Source organism: Empidonax traillii, unplaced genomic scaffold, assembly GCF_003031625.1.
Source record: "Empidonax traillii isolate 1590-97213 ecotype Southwest subspecies unplaced genomic scaffold, ASM303162v1 scaffold353:size574767, whole genome shotgun sequence".
Lineage (NCBI taxonomy): Eukaryota > Metazoa > Chordata > Aves > Passeriformes > Tyrannidae > Empidonax > Empidonax traillii.
The window spans coordinates 99,109-116,342 of NW_020955546.1; the positions used below are offsets into that span (position 1 = coordinate 99,109).

General features: G+C 41.5%; 1 protein-coding gene across 2 annotated transcripts in view; it reads left to right on the top strand.

The window, feature by feature from the left end:
* The first annotated feature begins 8 nt into the window (after positions 1-8).
* SPOCK1 (SPARC (osteonectin), cwcv and kazal like domains proteoglycan 1) overlaps positions 9-17,234 on the top strand; it is a 246,071-nt gene continuing 228,845 nt past the window's right edge. Inside the window, exon 1 of one of the 2 annotated variants that reach the window (XM_027892461.1) lies at positions 9-188. In XM_027892461.1, coding sequence (XP_027748262.1) covers positions 21-188 — 168 coding nt within the window. In that variant the 5' untranslated portion in view covers positions 9-20. The remainder of the gene's footprint in view (positions 189-17,234) is intronic. The other variant, XM_027892462.1, reaches the window with a different exon arrangement.

The following is a 17,234-nucleotide window of genomic DNA, read 5'->3' on the forward strand; positions in this document are numbered from 1 at the left end:
CTCCTCCGCTCTCCTTGCAGATGTCGGGGGTGCTGCTGATCGCTGCCTGGTGCTTCCTGCAAGTGGAGAGCCGGCATCCTGAAATCATCACGAGTAGCAGCAATCATGGCAATTTCCTGGACAACGACAAATGGCTGAGCACCGTCTCGCAGTACGATAAGGACAAGTACTGGAACAAATTCAGGGATGTAAGTACTTTGCCGCATGCTTCTCGGTCGTTCCGTTGCATCCTTCCTGCCGGCTTTGGGGAGCTGTGGGTTGAAGAGAGACGCAGCTTTGGGCAACCGGTTGCTGCTTGTTGGGAAGGATGTTCAGAGCTGTTTGGGAAGCTGGACAGGCAGTCCTGGCATCCTCAATCACCCCATCGACTGGGGCAGCTTAGGCTCTGTGTCAGTCTTGCAGTGAGCTTATGGTCTTCGATTTTCCTCTGGGGAGGAACTTTGAGTGAAGTTTCTGTGCTTGATGCTTAAAGGCTGGTTAACTGGAAAAGGATGGAATAGTGTGTGTGTAAGAAGGGAATACTTACCAGTTCAAGCCACAAGGTGGTAAACAGTGAAGCTTTTTTTTTTGCCTGCGGTTTTTACTGCCAGTTCTGCTTGTGGAGATCTTTGAGGCTGGTATAGGGATGGAGGAAGCAATGCTTTGGCTTGGGGTTGGTTTTTTTTTTCGGTCTGGAAAATGGGGGTAACTTCAAGATGTGTTATGACATTAAAATTTAATCTTGACTTCCTCTTGTTTAAATATAGTCATGTGTATTATGGCAGTGATGGCAGAAAGGGAAATGTATTGTTTATGGTAAAGGTAATGTTTAGGAGCTCAGTGTGACTCTAGGAAAGGGAAGAGTAGAGCTGGCTGGCAATTCTGATGTTTGTTTAGAAATACCTGGCCTTTAACAAGTCAAACTTCGATGCTCTGCTTCTGTCTCTGTGATCTTCACACTGTATCTGACTTTTCGAGGAGGAAGTAAAAGTATTAGAGTTAAATGTGATGGGTCTCTGCCTTGCTTATGCTTTCTATTTGCTGCTATAGTTTTGGTCACCTCTGTGCCTTAGAAATGCTGCTCTGAATCTTAGAATAACAAAGTATGGCCTTAACAATGGTATCAACAGCTCTCTCAGGGTTGTGTTTGTGTGAAGTCCCTGTGATGAGGCATCCACCCACTAGAACCATGGAGTTGTCCTGGAATAGGTGTCTGGAAAAGGGGATTCTGCAGTTAATATGTATTCCTGGATTTTTACCATAGTCCAAGGGAGTCTTTGCTGTTATCTGGTTTAGTCTCCTGGGGAGCACAGGTTAAGGATTTCACTTGGTAATTCCTGAATCCAACTTGATGTGAGAATTGGGCACTATTTGAAAGTGGTAAATGGAATGAAGGACTGAAAAATTAGAGACAGATCCATAGCAAGGGACATCTTTCAACAGTCTCCTTCCAAATTGAGGCCTTGTATTAATCCCACAGCCTAAAATTTTTAATTATTTTTATGATTTTTTTATGTTTTCTGATTCCCTCTTTATGTAACTTTTACATTTTCCTGCTTCCCTCTTCCTTTTTTTTTTTCTTTAAAACCTGGAGCCCTTGCAACTTCTCATCCTCTTTCCCCCACTCCACAAGTGGAATTGTCATAGAAATTATTCCTCTTTCTCTGGAAGATGTTCACAAAGAATATCTCATGTTTTAAGATGTCACAACTGAGAATGTTTTTTTTTAGACTTTCTGAAAATGTTAAAACCCCCCATAAAGCCTCAAAACTTTCTTTTATAGGAAGAATCATTTTATGGAAAAGAAAAACCAAGCTTAACCAGTGACCTACCAAGAAAAGGAAACAGTATAAAGTTCATGCAAAGTTTAGCTATCTTTCTATCCAGCTGCCTCAATGGTTTTATTTAATTACTTCAAAACTAGAATGTCACAACTGCATATGATTATTCCTGAAACCTTTTACGGGGCAAATTAACAGAGACTACTAATCACCTAATGATTTACTGGATGATAACCTTGTGTGAGAGGTTCTGTGTCCATGGGTAGAGTTGCTGCCAACAGAGCAGGTATGGCAGAGACTGCACTTCTTGCATGGAGAGAGGTTGTTAGAAGAAATCTGCTCCTTGGTGGAGAAGTGTTTAATTTAAAATCTTTTTGGGTCTGACTCTACAGTTCTACAGGGCAGAAGCCCTACTTGGTACCTCGTAAAGCAGGTTACAGCAATTACCATAATTACTTTCAGTTGCTTTCTGAATGTTCTCATGTTATATAAATATATTCCCGCAAATATTTACATAACTGTGCCCTTCTGCACAGTGGGAGAAACGCTGTGAGAAGATGTGGGGCTAATTTTTGGTGGGTTTGGGTGTGGCCCCTTTAAACTCTCTGCATCAGCCCAAACATCTGCACAAGCAGATGGGCACATAAATCTGTCATAATGTTGCAGTACTGGGTAGGGGTTTTTTTTTACAGGTGATATATAATGGAATATAAAATTTTAAATTGAATTTCTCTCAACTTTTTCAGTTATTCTTTTTAAAATCAATTGGTAGGTCAGCCTTATTGAGCTATGGGCCAATATGGCCTGATTTGAGAGGACAGCTCTTGATTGATTTTTTTTTGCTATGACCCATATTTCTTTTGGGCAAAGACAGCGCGGTAGTTGCACTTACTGGCCCAGAAGTCATTACTGCTCTGTGAAAAGAGAGCACAGAACTCCCCCCTCAGCCTTCATTACAGCCACAGAACCAGGCTAAATTTCTAGATCTGACTGAATTTAATAGTGTGAAATGATGACCTGTCATCATTTTCCAAAGGCCTCAAGGGATCTGTTTAAAACAATACTTTACAGTCTTTTCACATGATTTGAACACAAGTTGCTGATTTTTTTCAAGTCCTGCATTTTTAAAAACAAGCAGAGCTCATAATAAATAGTGAGACCCGCGTGACTGATCTGTTGTGAAACACTTGCTGTTGAAAATCTTGTATATTGTACATCTGCCCAGCATCACTAATGGTGTAATGTCTGTTGTATTAATAAGCTTTCAGTGCAATCTGAACCTGATATTCCTGTCTGTCTTCCATCCCTTTTTTGTTTGTCTGCCATGGACTTTCTATGTGGCAAATGACAGAGTCTCAAGTTCCATTTTACAGCTGGGGATAATAGTATTTGTCTTCCTCCCAGCTGGGTGTTGAAGCTGTAAATAAGAAAGGACAGAGCTCAGAACCTGTGGCAATATGAAATTTCTTCTACACCTCATCCAGATGTTGAATGTGACTTGATACATATTTAAGTGACTGACTAGTAAGTTTCTAAAAGTAAAAACAGAATCAGTGGAATTGTTACCAGAAAAAGAAAAAAAATAAATAAATAAGCTGAGTGCAGTCTCTAGGGAGGATCTGCAGCTATTTCCCTTGTGCAGATCTGAGGTTTGGAAATACAGCCAGGAGAGATATGAGAGTCAAATTAGCCCTTTTGATATTAGGAACCTACATAGGAAGGCCTCAGTGTTTGGATCAAATCTGTTGAGAGGGATCCTTTGGCTTGAGAGGAGCCAAAGGAGTAAAACCTTCAGAGCGGACTCGACAGCTGAATGTGGAGTGAATTTTTGTAAGTCTTAGAAACATTTATTTTTATGTAAATAGCCACACATGTTATTGTAACCCTGCAGCATCTCGTGCTCATAAAGCCTTGGCACAGAAGGCATGGAATAAGTGTCTTTTTAGTGTTAGATCTGTCTTTAATCAAAATTATATGAACAGACTAATTCTGTTACTTCTGCTTGGACTTATGTCTATTACATTATTAATGCTTATATATAAAAAGGTAATAAATTCAATAGCCACAGATTAAACTGCAGAAAGGAAGAAAAAAGTTAAATGAACTGAGAGGATCCAGTACAAACCATACAAGGAATTTCCATGAAGTTGAAAGCTTGGCATGAACTGTGGTTTCAGTGCCTGTTTATGCATGGCAGGCTGCCAGCCCACGTTCTGAGCATTAACTAAGCTGTTTCTCAAAATTTTATTGCTTGCAGAGTTTCAGTTCAGGCTATCATGTTAAAACCCCCTGCTTTTTATGCCTGGAGATGCTTTGAGGCTGTGCATGCCTAAGAAGCAAGGCACGAAATGTCAGCATCTGTGTGTAAACGTTGCTCAGACTTGCTGGATAAATAGTTATGTATATTATACGTGTATATATAACTGTTCATGCTGCTGATGGTTATAAGTAGGTTAGATATCAGATTCCCCAGATTGGTCAGAGACCACCATCCCCTACAATTTTGTTAGTTATTACTATACATCACCTTCCTGAGCCTGCAAATTCCTCCTCACACCTGATGAGAGGTGACAAAGCAAATGCAGGATTAGGAACCAGGGGGGGATTTGTTTTGTTCCAGCTTTGCCACTGATGAGTTTTTTGTCCTTTGGGTTGGCTCTTCACACTTCTTCACTGCCTTCCCCCTTGTTGGCACTTACTTTTCTCTGATTTGTTTAGCCCCAAATTAGAAGTGTGGTGGTGAAACTCGATAGCAGGGAGTTGGAAAACACGACCGGTGCTGAGGAGGGCTGGAATACCAAGCAGGCAGAATTGGAAGACCTTGGGAACTCGAGTAATAGAAATGAAATGAAATTTAAAAGTACAAAGTGGAAGGTCACGGGATTGAGAGCTAACACAAATTTATTCTGGGGCCTGGCAGCTCAGCTTGAAATAGATGAGAGGGAAAAACCTGTGTACTTTCATTGATTTGCAGAGTTATTCTAAGTTACAAAAGTAATGCCACTCTGAGGAGAGCAAATATGTTCTAGGAATGCAGAAAATGAAAGATTTCTGGTTCTGTTGAAGAAGTACAAATGTACAACGTGTAGGAGTGAATACTTAATTATGTATATTGTGAGCACTTCTGATCAGTTAAAGTCGAGACAGACAAATTTTTGTGGAGCTGGGGATCCAAAAGCCTTTCAGCATCACAGGAAAAAAGAGCCTGTTTTAAAACAGTGTTGTCTATTAGTTTACCCCACACAAAGATAATTGTGTAAGAGTAGATCTGCTTCAGAGTATTTATGGAAAAAAGGATGGCAAAAACTGAACTGAGTGGAGTTGAGATAAACTAAGTAGATAATTGGTGACAAAAATAACTTTATTGCTGACTTTAGGGATAAGATTATTACTCCACCCACAGGTGTGTTTTAAAAGTTAATGAGTATCTTCATGCTCATCTTAATGAACACTTTATTTTCAACATGTAACTTGTATGTTATGAAAAAAGATTATGATGTAGTAAACTAAAATAAAAGAACCTGGATTGGGAGGGCTCTAAAGGCCTTGGATTTTGATGTCACACGTGTCATGAGGTTTAAAGCCCCTCACTGGAGGTTGTCTTGCTCCCTGTCCATACCCCTTCTGGTGAAGTGGAACCTGATTTGTAACACCCAAGTATCCCCTGGTCCTCTGGGGTTTATCCCCAGTCCACCAGAATAGGAAGCTACTTATTTTAAAATTGCATTTTCTTTTTTCTATGTGGTATTTCGATCCATATTTAGGTATTTATTAGCAGGACATCACTTTTTCTACTTTCTTCACCTCGAATGCAAGCACAGGTTTTCCTGGGATGCACCTCAGGCTGCCTTCCCAGGAGATCACCATTCCAAGCCCACCTTGAGCTTTAGTTGAAGGTGAACACTGTGTGTATGTTATTCCCATGGAGCTGAAGTACAACAGAGCTGAAATGTGATTTATAAATCTACCTCAGACATAGGTTCTCTTCCAGCAGTTCGTACTCAACAGAGGGCCAGGCCTGGAATACAAATGTGATCCAAAAGTACAGCTGAGAGGTACTTGCAGGAAATTTAAAAGACCAGCAACACATGAGACTGAATCTGTGCACATGTGGTGCATAATCAGCTTCTTACAAACAGGAGAGATGTGCTCACCAAAAAAAACCCTTCTCCAATTTGACACTTTCTTTTATGTAGTGGACAAGGGGGGAAGTAATGGCATAATGTCAGAATAATTAACTTGGAAGGTACAGAGAGCCAGCTTTTTCTAATTAACTGACACTTATCCAGCTTACCTAGGAATTACCTCAGACTCTAAAGTTAAGTAGGTCGGTACAAAACAAGGGTGTTATTTTCTGTATTATGTGTTTCAAATGATAACTTTAATAGTTTCCTCACTTACAGAAGTGTTCTGTGGACTGCAGTCACCAATTATGTCCCTGCCATGAAATTCTGGAGATTCAAAGTTTCCACCAACATGTTTTTACGCATTTTCAGAGTGACCATCCTTCATACATCACATCAAACCATGTCAGCGTAATATAAAATGGGATGGAAAGTCACCCTAGGAGGCTGAGTTCTGATGTCTGGTGGTGTAACAGCTGTCCTCAGGCTCAGCTATCCACGGGCAAAGGTTACCAGCTTTATTTCAGGTAGATTGCCCAGGATTAGGGTGGAGAAAAACAGGTTCATTATTCTCAAGGGCCAAAAGTTGAAGTTAAAGCCTCATTATGATACCTTGTTTTGATCATCAGGGAAATAATACCCTTTTTTTGTTGTTGTTTTTTTTAAGATAGCATCTGTTTATTCAAAGACTGTTTGATTATTTCTTCCCTTATGTAACCAAGAATGAGATTTCCCCAAAGGAGCTGTGGTGAAGTCTTGCTTATGATGAAGCTCATCTTCTCCCAGACTTTAGTGAGGCCTGAGTTTGATTCTTGTATTCCTCATCTTCCTATTCTTTTAGACAAAGAATAACTGTACATGACAGACCAGTAGGATTAAACAGTTCTCTTTGGCTTTTGAAGGATGTTGTGGAATTGGAAAATGCTGAAAGATCAGGTGTCTGGCCAGCATAAATAGAAGCAGCTCCCTTGAAGTCCCTGGAGGAATCAAACTATCTGAAAATCAAACATCCACAGCCTACAAAGTATACATTTTGTACTTTCCAACCAAAAAAAAATAATAAAAAAAAAGAAAGTGGAGTTAAAACAGAGCACAGTTGCACAGTTAAGGTGATGCTGCTGCCTCCAGTGTGATTTTCTGTACTTCCAACACTTCACTCTTTCAGCTTTAAGTGGGGCTTTTTTGCTGCTAAGTTACCAAGTCTTAGCTCGAGTGAGTAGTCTGACATCAGGTAGATAACTCCAGCACTTGGCACTGGGGGATTTGCTCTTGCAGGTTGGCAGCTGAAATTGAATTACACATTTGGACTGAACATCTAATGTCTAATGAGTTTCAAGGCTAAGATATGATTCAAAATTCAGTTTACAGATAAATTGCTAAGCTACTGAATAGAGGCTTTGGCAGGGAGTAGATTGGTCTTTATCTGTCACTTCTATGGCTTGGTTTGTAATCCAGGGTAACAGAAAATCATTCTCATTAAATAGGTACACGGGGGCATCAATTAATTCTGTGATCTTCGCTGTCCTCTTAATGAACTTTGTGTCATAAATTCACTTCACTGATTGCTTTCTCCCGGCTAGGTAGAAAAATACTTTATTAAAAATTACTCTTAGAGTAACTATATTCAGATTGGTTTTTGAAAAAGGTTTCAATATATCACGGCTTAGAGCTGAATTCTGACTAACACTGGGATTGATGGAGGAGGTGATACTTGTCTATCTGTGCTTTGAAATTGTCTAATCAGGGAATTCAGCTGTGGGTACAATTTCAGTTGGAATTGCACAGCATAATTTTTATGTGGTTTTCAGCTTGGAGATCTGTCTTCATCCTTCCTTCCCCTTGTTCTGTTGTCTGTTCAGAAATTTATTTCAGCACTGTCTTCTAGTGTTTGGATGTTGTCCTTTCTGACTTTCTCTTCAAGTTGTAGCAGTCAGAGAACTTGAACCTGAACAGAAGATCAGGGTAGAAATGTTGAGGCAGCTGCAATCACTGGAACTGAGTGGGGGATGCTTAAATTTTAGTGAATAACATAGGAGAGAGGCTGAAAATTAAAGTTGCAGAGTTAAGGAGAAATGAAGCTGAGTTGTTTCTTCAAGGGAGTGGAAAATGTTTTTAGAGTAGTGTTTCTGTGTGCACAGAAACACTGATGTTCCATTCCAAGATGCTGAGGTCCTTGGTAGAACTCGATGGCAATTGATAAAGATTAATAAAAAACTGTTTTAGAGAATTCAGAACTACATTTGCTGCTGACACCAAGGTCGTGGGTTTGATCCCTGAATGGACTGTTCACTGAAGAACTGGACTCAGTGATCCTCGTGGGTCCCTTCCAGCTCCAAATGTGTGATTCTGACTGGGAGATTTCTTGGTGGATAACAAGAAATGTTATGATGGAGATGAGGGGTCTTGTTTTTCTTGCCCGGAGCTGTCCGGTGCTGGATCCATTGTGGGATCCAGCAGTGCTGCCTGGAGCTGTCCGGTGCTGGATCCACTCTGGGATCCAGCCGTGCTACCCGGAGCTGTCCGGTGCTGGATCCGCTGTGGAATTCCAGCCGTGCTGCCCGGAGCTGTCCGGTGCTGGATCCACTGTGGGATCCAGCCGTGCTGCCCGGAGCTGTCCGGTGCTGGATCCGCTGTGGAATTCCAGCCGTGCTGCCCGGAGCTGTCCGGTGCTGGATCCACTGTGGGATCCAGCCGTGCTGCCCGGAGCTGTCCGGTGCTGGATCCGCTGTGGAATTCCAGCAGTGCTGCCTGGAGCTGTCCGGTGCTGGATCCGCTGTGGAATTCCAGCAGTGCTGCCTGGAGCTGTCCGGTGCTGGATCTGCTGTGGAATTCCAGCCGTGCTGCCCGGAGCTGTCTGGTGCTGGATCCGCTGTGGAATTCCAGCAGTGCTGCCCGGAGCTGTCCGGTGCTGGATCCGCTGTGGAATTCCAGCAATGCTGCCCGGAGCTGTCCGGTGCTGAAACCTCTCGGAGCTCCGTGCTGCAGGAGCTGCTGAGGATCCTCCCTCTCGCTTAGGGGTACCAAATCTTCCTGTAACATCCTGTGCTACATCTGAAAACACTTTCCCAATGTGCTCAGGGATGTGTATCTACATCAGACAGATGTGGGAGCAGAGAAGAGAGCAAATTCAGAGTTATCCAATGGCAGATCTAACACCAAAATTGATGCCATGTGTCCCAGGACAGTTCTCCTCTGTGCTGGAATACAGAGAAAGCTGAACAGGCCTGTGTTCTCCCCGTGGATAAATGTTCCGGTGTCTGACAGCAGGGTTTATTGGCTCAGATTCATTTCCTGTGTGATAACATTAACTTCACTCAAGGTATATAGGGGATAAATTTTATTCCTTTTTTTCCTAAATGAAGCCAGGGTAACCAATCCTTTTTATGCTGGCTATGCTATTTATTATTTATTTGATGCTGGGTAAATGCTCTCTAGATTGATATCATATTGGAGGGGGACTTGGTATTTCCTATTAAAACAGAGATATTAGGAAAAGCAGGTTCCCTGAATCTGTTTTATTTTTAAGTTAAACTGCATCTAGTGAAACTCGTGACTCTTAGGGGTTTCTAAATCCACTGATCATTTTAAAACTTATTTCATGTGTCTAAAAAAGAAATTGTTGCACATAAAAGAACACCAGAGTGCTGCATTCAGCAGGGATATCTCTAAGCATGGGATAATTAGTGGTTTAAATACAGAATTGTCTGCCTTATTCCTTAAACATAACCATGAATCTCCACATTATGGTCCACTCAGGACAGCAGCGTCCAAAAGGAAATCCTGCCACATTTAATTAGAATAAATATAAACTGGAAAAATACTGCATTCAGTCAGCCATGTGTGGAACTGCAGTTGTGCAGCGTGAGGGAAACTGGTAAAACAGATATATTTGCCCATAATGAAGTAAAGAGTGATTCAGATCAGTGGCCCTGGATTTATTAGTCTCTTCATGCTTATATAACAACATTAAATTGGATATAACAGGACACTTAAGGGTTTATTTTCACTGGAATATGAGGCAGGATGGACTGAAATGATGATCCTTACGTGACACAGATGTCTGTTTTTATATTTAGTCTCCTTTTGGTAAAACCTTTTCTCTTCTCATGAAGAAGTGCTCTCTGTCTTATCTGAATAGATGTCGAAATGCCTGGCAAAGCAAAGATTTTGGGACTTGTAATGAACTTCTTATAACCTGAGATGAAAGGTAATCCTTTTCCCCTGGAAATAGTGCTCTAGTGAGATTGTGAGCCAGCATTTCCTACCCAGGTGCAATGCCATGGCCTGTAAAAGAGAAAAGATAATTGAACACAGCGACGAGACACTTCAATGGATACAGAGCAACAATTTCTGAGCATCCACGAAAAACTAATAGAAACAATTTTAGAACCGTATTAAAAATGTGTAAACACAACACAGACACAGACAGATGTGGCTTGTGCTGCAGTTTCCATTAGCAAAGAGAGCAAAGGAAGAGGCAATTTTGAAACCTGCCCCATCATTGCAAAACCATTACTGATCTGTCAGGAACGGTGCAGTTGGTGTGTTCCATCCAGAGTGATGCAAGATTGTCTATAAAATTTGAACTCACTAAGGAGACATGTGGACATGAAATCAGATGCTAAGATGTAGCCTTAGGGCATGGCTGATTTTAAAGCTGAAGTTCCATGAAATTAGGAGTTACTGAAATAGCAATTTTCTTCAGTTATCCTTTAAAAGGAGAAACTATAGGTGCAAGGAAAGTAAAAACAAAACAAAAAACCTGATACCAAAAACCATTTAAAAGCCCCAGTCTGCGTCACAGGCAAATGAATGCTGGAAAATTTAGTGGATCCAGGCAGAGGAGTCGTGGCTGAAATGGAGACATGCTCCATTATGTAAGAAATAATAGCTGAAAATAATCTTTCCTGAAGCCCAGCAGTGCCTCCTGATGAAAAATGCCTGGCAGAAAGAGGAAATGAAGAACATGGTGTGTCTGTGTGTGTAGGAATCCGGGGAAGGAATCTATAAACACAGAATGGGAAAAAAGCAGACAAGGAAAACTGTGTTCCCCTTGATTAGAGAGGGGTCCAAAATTCCGGGTTGCTGATGGTGTTAAGGTCAGGGGGAGAGGAGAACAGGAGGGGATTTAGTGAGGATGCAACTGGAGATGAGTTGTGTGCTGAGCAGTACCTGTGTGACCCTGACCCGGGCAGCAGGAGCTCTGGTGAGCAAAGCTACTGGTGAGCCCCCTTCAGATGGGTGGGTGATTCTGGGCACAGCTGTAAAGCTTGTCTTGCTGGCTGTACACAGTCCATTTTGGACCCTAAGCAATCCTCATTGGCTTCTTGCCAGCAGAGAAGCCTCAAACATCTGCACTTCCGTGGTCTTCCCACTGCGTGACTTGTGTGGTGGGGTGGGGGCGGTTTTGCTTTCAATGTGGGATAAACCACAGAGATGCTCTGCAGAAAGAATACATGCACTTTAATCACTTTTTTCCTCCCAGTGTAGTTGGGGATATCTGTAGCATTTCATAACTAGCAGAGGAACAGATGGCTAAAGCTTGGTTTAAAACAGAGCATCCATGGAGTGATCGTGTGCTGCTGCGAGCTTATTTGGGAAGGAGTTTGCTCCGTTCCCTTGGATGATGCTCTAACACAGTGGTGCAGCAGTAAAGTAGGGAAAGGATTTATAACAGTTGGTGTAATTCAGTGTGTAGGACATCTATAAAACATGGAAAACATCCAAACTTACAAAACATCTCCTTGATGCTCATGTCTTGTGCAGCACAAGGAGGAATTTCAACCTTTACCATCCTGCACGGCTGAAACCTGTTATGTGTGGATTCATATCTGGGGGCAATATAACAAAATGTCCTTAAGATTTCCCTGTTCCCTTTGTCCTGTTTCTTCACGGAAGGGAACAATTCAGTTCTCTGCTCAAATTGCTGTAAGTAAAAATAAAAGAGAACAAACCAACAAAACAAACCAAAAAACCTCTCTGTATTTTCCTTGTGTGCTTCCAACATTAACATGGTGCTGCAGTTTTTCAAAGCTGGGAAACATGAGAGGATTTTGTCAGCATTTCACCATGACACTTGTTTCACATAGAAAGCCAGAGGGCAAAACAAGAGTGGTTTCTTCTGGTCCATGTAATCTTTTTAGAAGGCAGTGGGAGCCCTACAGGCACAATCACTGAGATTCGGATGGGGTAATGTTCAGAGTGATGAGATCTGGGAAGGAAAGGCTGATTGGTTAGCTGGTGATTCCATGTTCCAAATTCAAAACTGACAAATATTTGATTTTTAAGGAGCAAAGAGCAAGGAGAAGGTTGCTAAAGAGAAAAACAAGCTAAATATATTTTCCCATCGATAAAGTAGAAATATGGTATTGTCTGTCCCAAAGGAGCTGAATGGATTATTGCAACCATCCAACCTAGTCCAGATCACATTTTCTTTTTTTTCTTTTATCTGTTCTTAAAAAAAAAAAAAAAAAGATAAATGACCCCATGTTGAGATGTTTATCTCTGGGAGATGACCTGCATTTACCTTCAAGTCAGGGTGAATTGGATATTCTCGTTCTCTGTGAACTGTATCACTTTCTGCCTGCAGACTCTATGGATGCAGACATAAAATATTTCTGTGGAAACAGTGGTGCCATTCCCTCTATGTATGTAATATTTTGGAGGATATCTGTAATAGCCATTGAAATGGTCTTTGATAGCTCCTGTTTTTCTCCAGGTGCTGAACTATAAATTTAAATATATTGTGAACTGTGTTTTCTTTTTCCATCATGAACTCCCTATATCTCCTCACAGTAAGGGATTCGCAGAATAAACATTTCTAAGTTTTTCATCTTCAGTTCTCATGTAAAACCAAGTCAAAATTTTTCCAGCACGGAAAAATTAATTTTCCCACTGCACCAGTTTCTGCATTGACAAGATGAAGTGAATTATTAGTGTTCATTCAGTTCAATTGACAGGAGGGTTTTTGATTCTTAAATGTATTTAGATTGTAAACTTCTTGGGATGGAAACACTTCTCTGTGTTGCTCATGCAGAAGCCAGTCCAGTGAGGGCTGTCATTGTGCAAGGGCTGCTGATCAATACAAATCTTATAATACAAAGAGTTCATCTTTATCACCAGTTCATGTTGTCAGTATTGAATTAAATTAAAGCAAATATGTCACTATGGGGGTTTGACTTTTCCTGCACCCTGTGTGCTTCCCTTCCCTTCTGCAAACCTCATAAATGGTTCAGAATTAGCCTTTTCTAAGTCAGCTGAAGTGTTTTCAATTTAGTATCAAATGAGGCACTTTCAATTTAGGGATGATCAAAACAGTCACAACCATCACGTTGTTGGGCAGCATTCCAGCCATCTTAGTATTCAGCTGCAAGAGCTACAAAAGCAGTTTAATTTTAGTTGCCCCATAACAGAACGAAGCCCAAGCTGTCTCAAGCTTGTCAGAAAACCTCCCTTCATCAAGAATTCCCAGAAATTATTTAGCTATTACAACTGCCTGAGCCTGTTTCATGAGTCATAGGCACTTTGCCCAGTAGAATTCCACTCTCTCCCTCGCCTTTGAAGCTATCAGTGAATTTTTAAGATGCTGAAAACCCCATCAGTGGCTCTTGGTTGCACATTCAGGCCTTCAGAAGATGTTTCTTAATTGCTGAAAGTGTGGAACAGCTCAAATGAGGTGTCACCCAGGAGCTGAGGCCACTACAGCTGTGCTGCTTCAAATCTCAACTGCCTTGAGAGGTTGAGGAGTTACAGAGTGTTCCCTGTAATGACAGGACTTCCCCCTGCCTGCTGAGTTGGGAATTGTTCCTTCCAGGTTAGACTGTGACTTGTAACTCTGCAAAAAGCTGGGGAAGAAATGAAGGCCACCTGATCCACTCTCCCAGCACTACTGGCAGAGAAGTATTTAGGGATTATACATTCACTGGCTGGGGGTAGTTTGAGAAAGCCCTGGGGATGTACCTCAAGAAGGTACAGAGTGGCAGATCTGGCTTTTATATTTAAAAAAAAGATCATCAAGTGGCTTCTCTCAGCAGTAGAACATGAAAAATGTGCTTGGTGTGGGGCTATAGAAAACCAGGGACATCCGGTGACAAGGAGTAAACAATTGTTTGTGAATTTGTAAAGTAAAAAGTTATTGTTTAATAATTTGGAGGAGTGGCAGGAGGGAAAATACAAAGGAATTTCCTCCAGCAAATTTTCATTTGCTGCCTTGGGAGCGTTTCTTTCTGGGGGAAGGGAGACTGGAAGTTGTTGCCCATTTTTGTTCCTAAACACTGTTTGTAGGGTAATTCCTGATTTGAGGGAACTGCTGCCTTCCTGAGCTTTCCAACAAGGTCAATGCATTGTTAACTCAAAGCATGGAGGATTTTCACCCTGCTGTGGCCAAACAGCTCCTTCTCCTCCCACCTCCTTTCCATCCCATTTCTGAGCACCACAAATCCTTTTTCCTGGGTTTGTACACGTGGGTAGGGGACAGTAAATGACTTTATATTCCTGCACAGAGCACAGCAACCACCTGGCCTCTCATCCATGTCTTCCAGTTCCTCGCTCCTTGTAAATCTGATTTCAATTCTATGCTTGGTTAAGGGCACTTCTTTTATGTTTTGCTTTCCCAGGAACACAGCATGCAAACAGCAGAAGCTGGAGTGCTGTGGGAATAGCTGCTCCTTCGTCCCTGCCTCATCATTTGTGTTACATAATTGGGTTTATTTTTATTCTCAGCTCTCGCTTTCTGAAAAGCAAAGCAAAATATATGGGGTTTTTAATCTCTCCAGTCTTGTTTGTACCCTGCTGAGTATAAGAAAAATAAGTCTGTTTTGCAGAGATAGACCTCAGATCATGCTTCAGAATTTCAGAGTGAATTCCCCCAAGTGAAGCAGTAGGAGCTGTCACTGTCACTGGGATAATAAAAACAATAAGGAAATGCCAGAGTGAAAGTATGAGCAGCCTCACTCAACAAATGGAACGGTAAATTAACAGCCAGTGTTTAAAAGAAGATCAAACTACACCGCTTTTATCCCTGTGGCACTGGCAAGGCTCCTGGGTTGGCCAGGGGAAGGGGGAAAGGCCACTGAATCATCTGACACTAAAAAACCCAACCAACCCAGACTAAAACTGTCTCTGGCAGATTGTTTGCATGAAGATTATTCACACACTTCTTCACAATTATTCGAACCATTGTCTAAGATGCACAGCTTTATACCTAAATATAAACCTGTCTGGATAAGTTTTATTGTTTATTCTCACTGAAAAATCTGTAGCATTTTCCACAGAAAATGTTTCAGGAATCTTCATGCACATTTTATGAAGAGTACATTTACCTTGTTCTCTAAGAGTTTCTTTGTCATCAAAGATATTTCCAGGAGCAAAGCAAGCAGCTTTTGTTACCTCTGTCCTTGCTATCAACTGGAGTAGACATGTTCTATGATTCTGTGATATTGTTACAGTTTCCATTCAGAAATAACTGATATTCCATCTACTCCTCTGCTGGACTTTGCAGGGAGCTGGGATTTGTGGGAATGCCTTAGAACATGTTGAACTCTTCTATGGAAATAATAGACTGTGATAACAGAGGTCAAACTTTCTGGAGTTATGAATTTTAACGTGATGCTAGAGCTGAAAAGAGTCTTTGAGAATGGAAAAATGGAGGTTTCCTATCTCCATTTTGAGGTGTCTGGAGAAAGTAAAAACAATTAATTGCCTTTTATTTTTCCTCCTGGTGACCAGTTTTCTGACTTCTACCCATTTTATGGCCATTTTAGCCTTAAACTGTGTCCCTGCAAACCAGACAGAATATCTTCCTGCTTCATGGAAGGTTAAGTTGGTATTTCTGAAAGGGCTCTTACCAGTATAGATTATTCTTCAGGCAGTGCTCTCTGCCTTTAGAAACTCAGTACTGACATTTAAAATCCTATATTTGAAATATTCATCAGCAACAGAGGGATAGGTGATGTGCTTCCTCCAAGATTTAGTTATAAAATATTTTGGTTCATGTCCTCCATAAGGAGATCTTTGTAGAATTAAAGCATCTTGGATTTTCAAAATATCTGCTTTCTGTCCTTTAAGGCTTCCTGCTTTGTCTGCAGATTCCCTGGAAGCCATCCACTCTTATTTATCTCTGCAGCTGATTTTGAGTAAGACCTCAGCTCTCAAGGAAAGAAAGCCTTGTAAAGGATTTCTCATAAAAACGTTGCTAGTAAGGCACACTTAAAAATAAACTGCTCCTCTCCTTCCCTCCTCTCTAGAGTGAGCTGAGAGGACAACACCAGTTGAATCATCTGTCTGAGTCATGCAAACAGCTGTCACTGTTTGATGTAAAGATGAACTAAAAAGCTGTCATTTGCTTGGGAATATTTTTATACTTGACTCACTTGTCCGGTGAAAGGGAGAGTTTTTTTCTTAGCTTTTTTTCTTCTCTTTCCTTCTTTGCCTCCTTTCACACGGAAAATCACGATGAAGCCGTGTGTCATTGTAGTGGCTGCAAACTCTGCTGCTGAAAAAGCTTTGCAGAAATCTTCCACCTCAGAGCATCTGTCAGCTGGGCAAGGGGGGATTTTTTTGCACTGTGGGGCCCTGGGCAGGCATCCATATGGCCCTTCCTTCAGAATGCCTGGACCTGGGCAAACACCTTCTCCTGCCCAGCTGTGCTGCCTGAAGGAATTCACTCCTGCCTCTGGACTGTGAAGATGGTCCACGCTCCCCCCCCCGATGCCTGACAGCTGATCCTCAGATTCACATTGTGGTTTTGCTTTCATTGCCTTTCTCCATCTCTTCTTGTTCTTGTGGTTCATCTTTCTGTGTCTCTTTTGTTAACTCTGCAGCACCTTCTTTAGTTTGCACTTCTCTCCTTTTTTTTCTTTACTCTTTCTTCATTCTGTCATCTCTTGTCCATCCCCTTTCTTTTCTGCCTTTTTCTAATGTCAAGCTTTCTCCCCTCCTTTTTATGGGCATCTTTTATATCCTCTTCCCTTAACCAAGTCCTGTGAGTTTGCTACTGAATATTTCTAGTCAAGAAGTCATAGGAGCACAGAGCTGTTTTATCCAAACTGATGATCATGTGGCCAGTCTGGTTTTCATCCTAAACCTGGCCCTCTAAAAGCTGCTCTATATTCCTGCCCAGGAATTCCTGCACTATGGGATAATAGGACTAGAAGGATGAACCAGTGCTGCAAAATTCTACAGTCTGGCCAGAAGTGCAGAGACTGCTTTAGAGCCCTAATTTCTCTAGCAATCAGTCCAGCTTATAATTGTGAGCATTTGTTTAAGCTCCCTAATCACAGCTTCCCAAAACAAAAAGGAAGTTTTGCTTGTCTGGCTTGTAACATCAAAGAAAATCCCTGCTCTCAGTTCA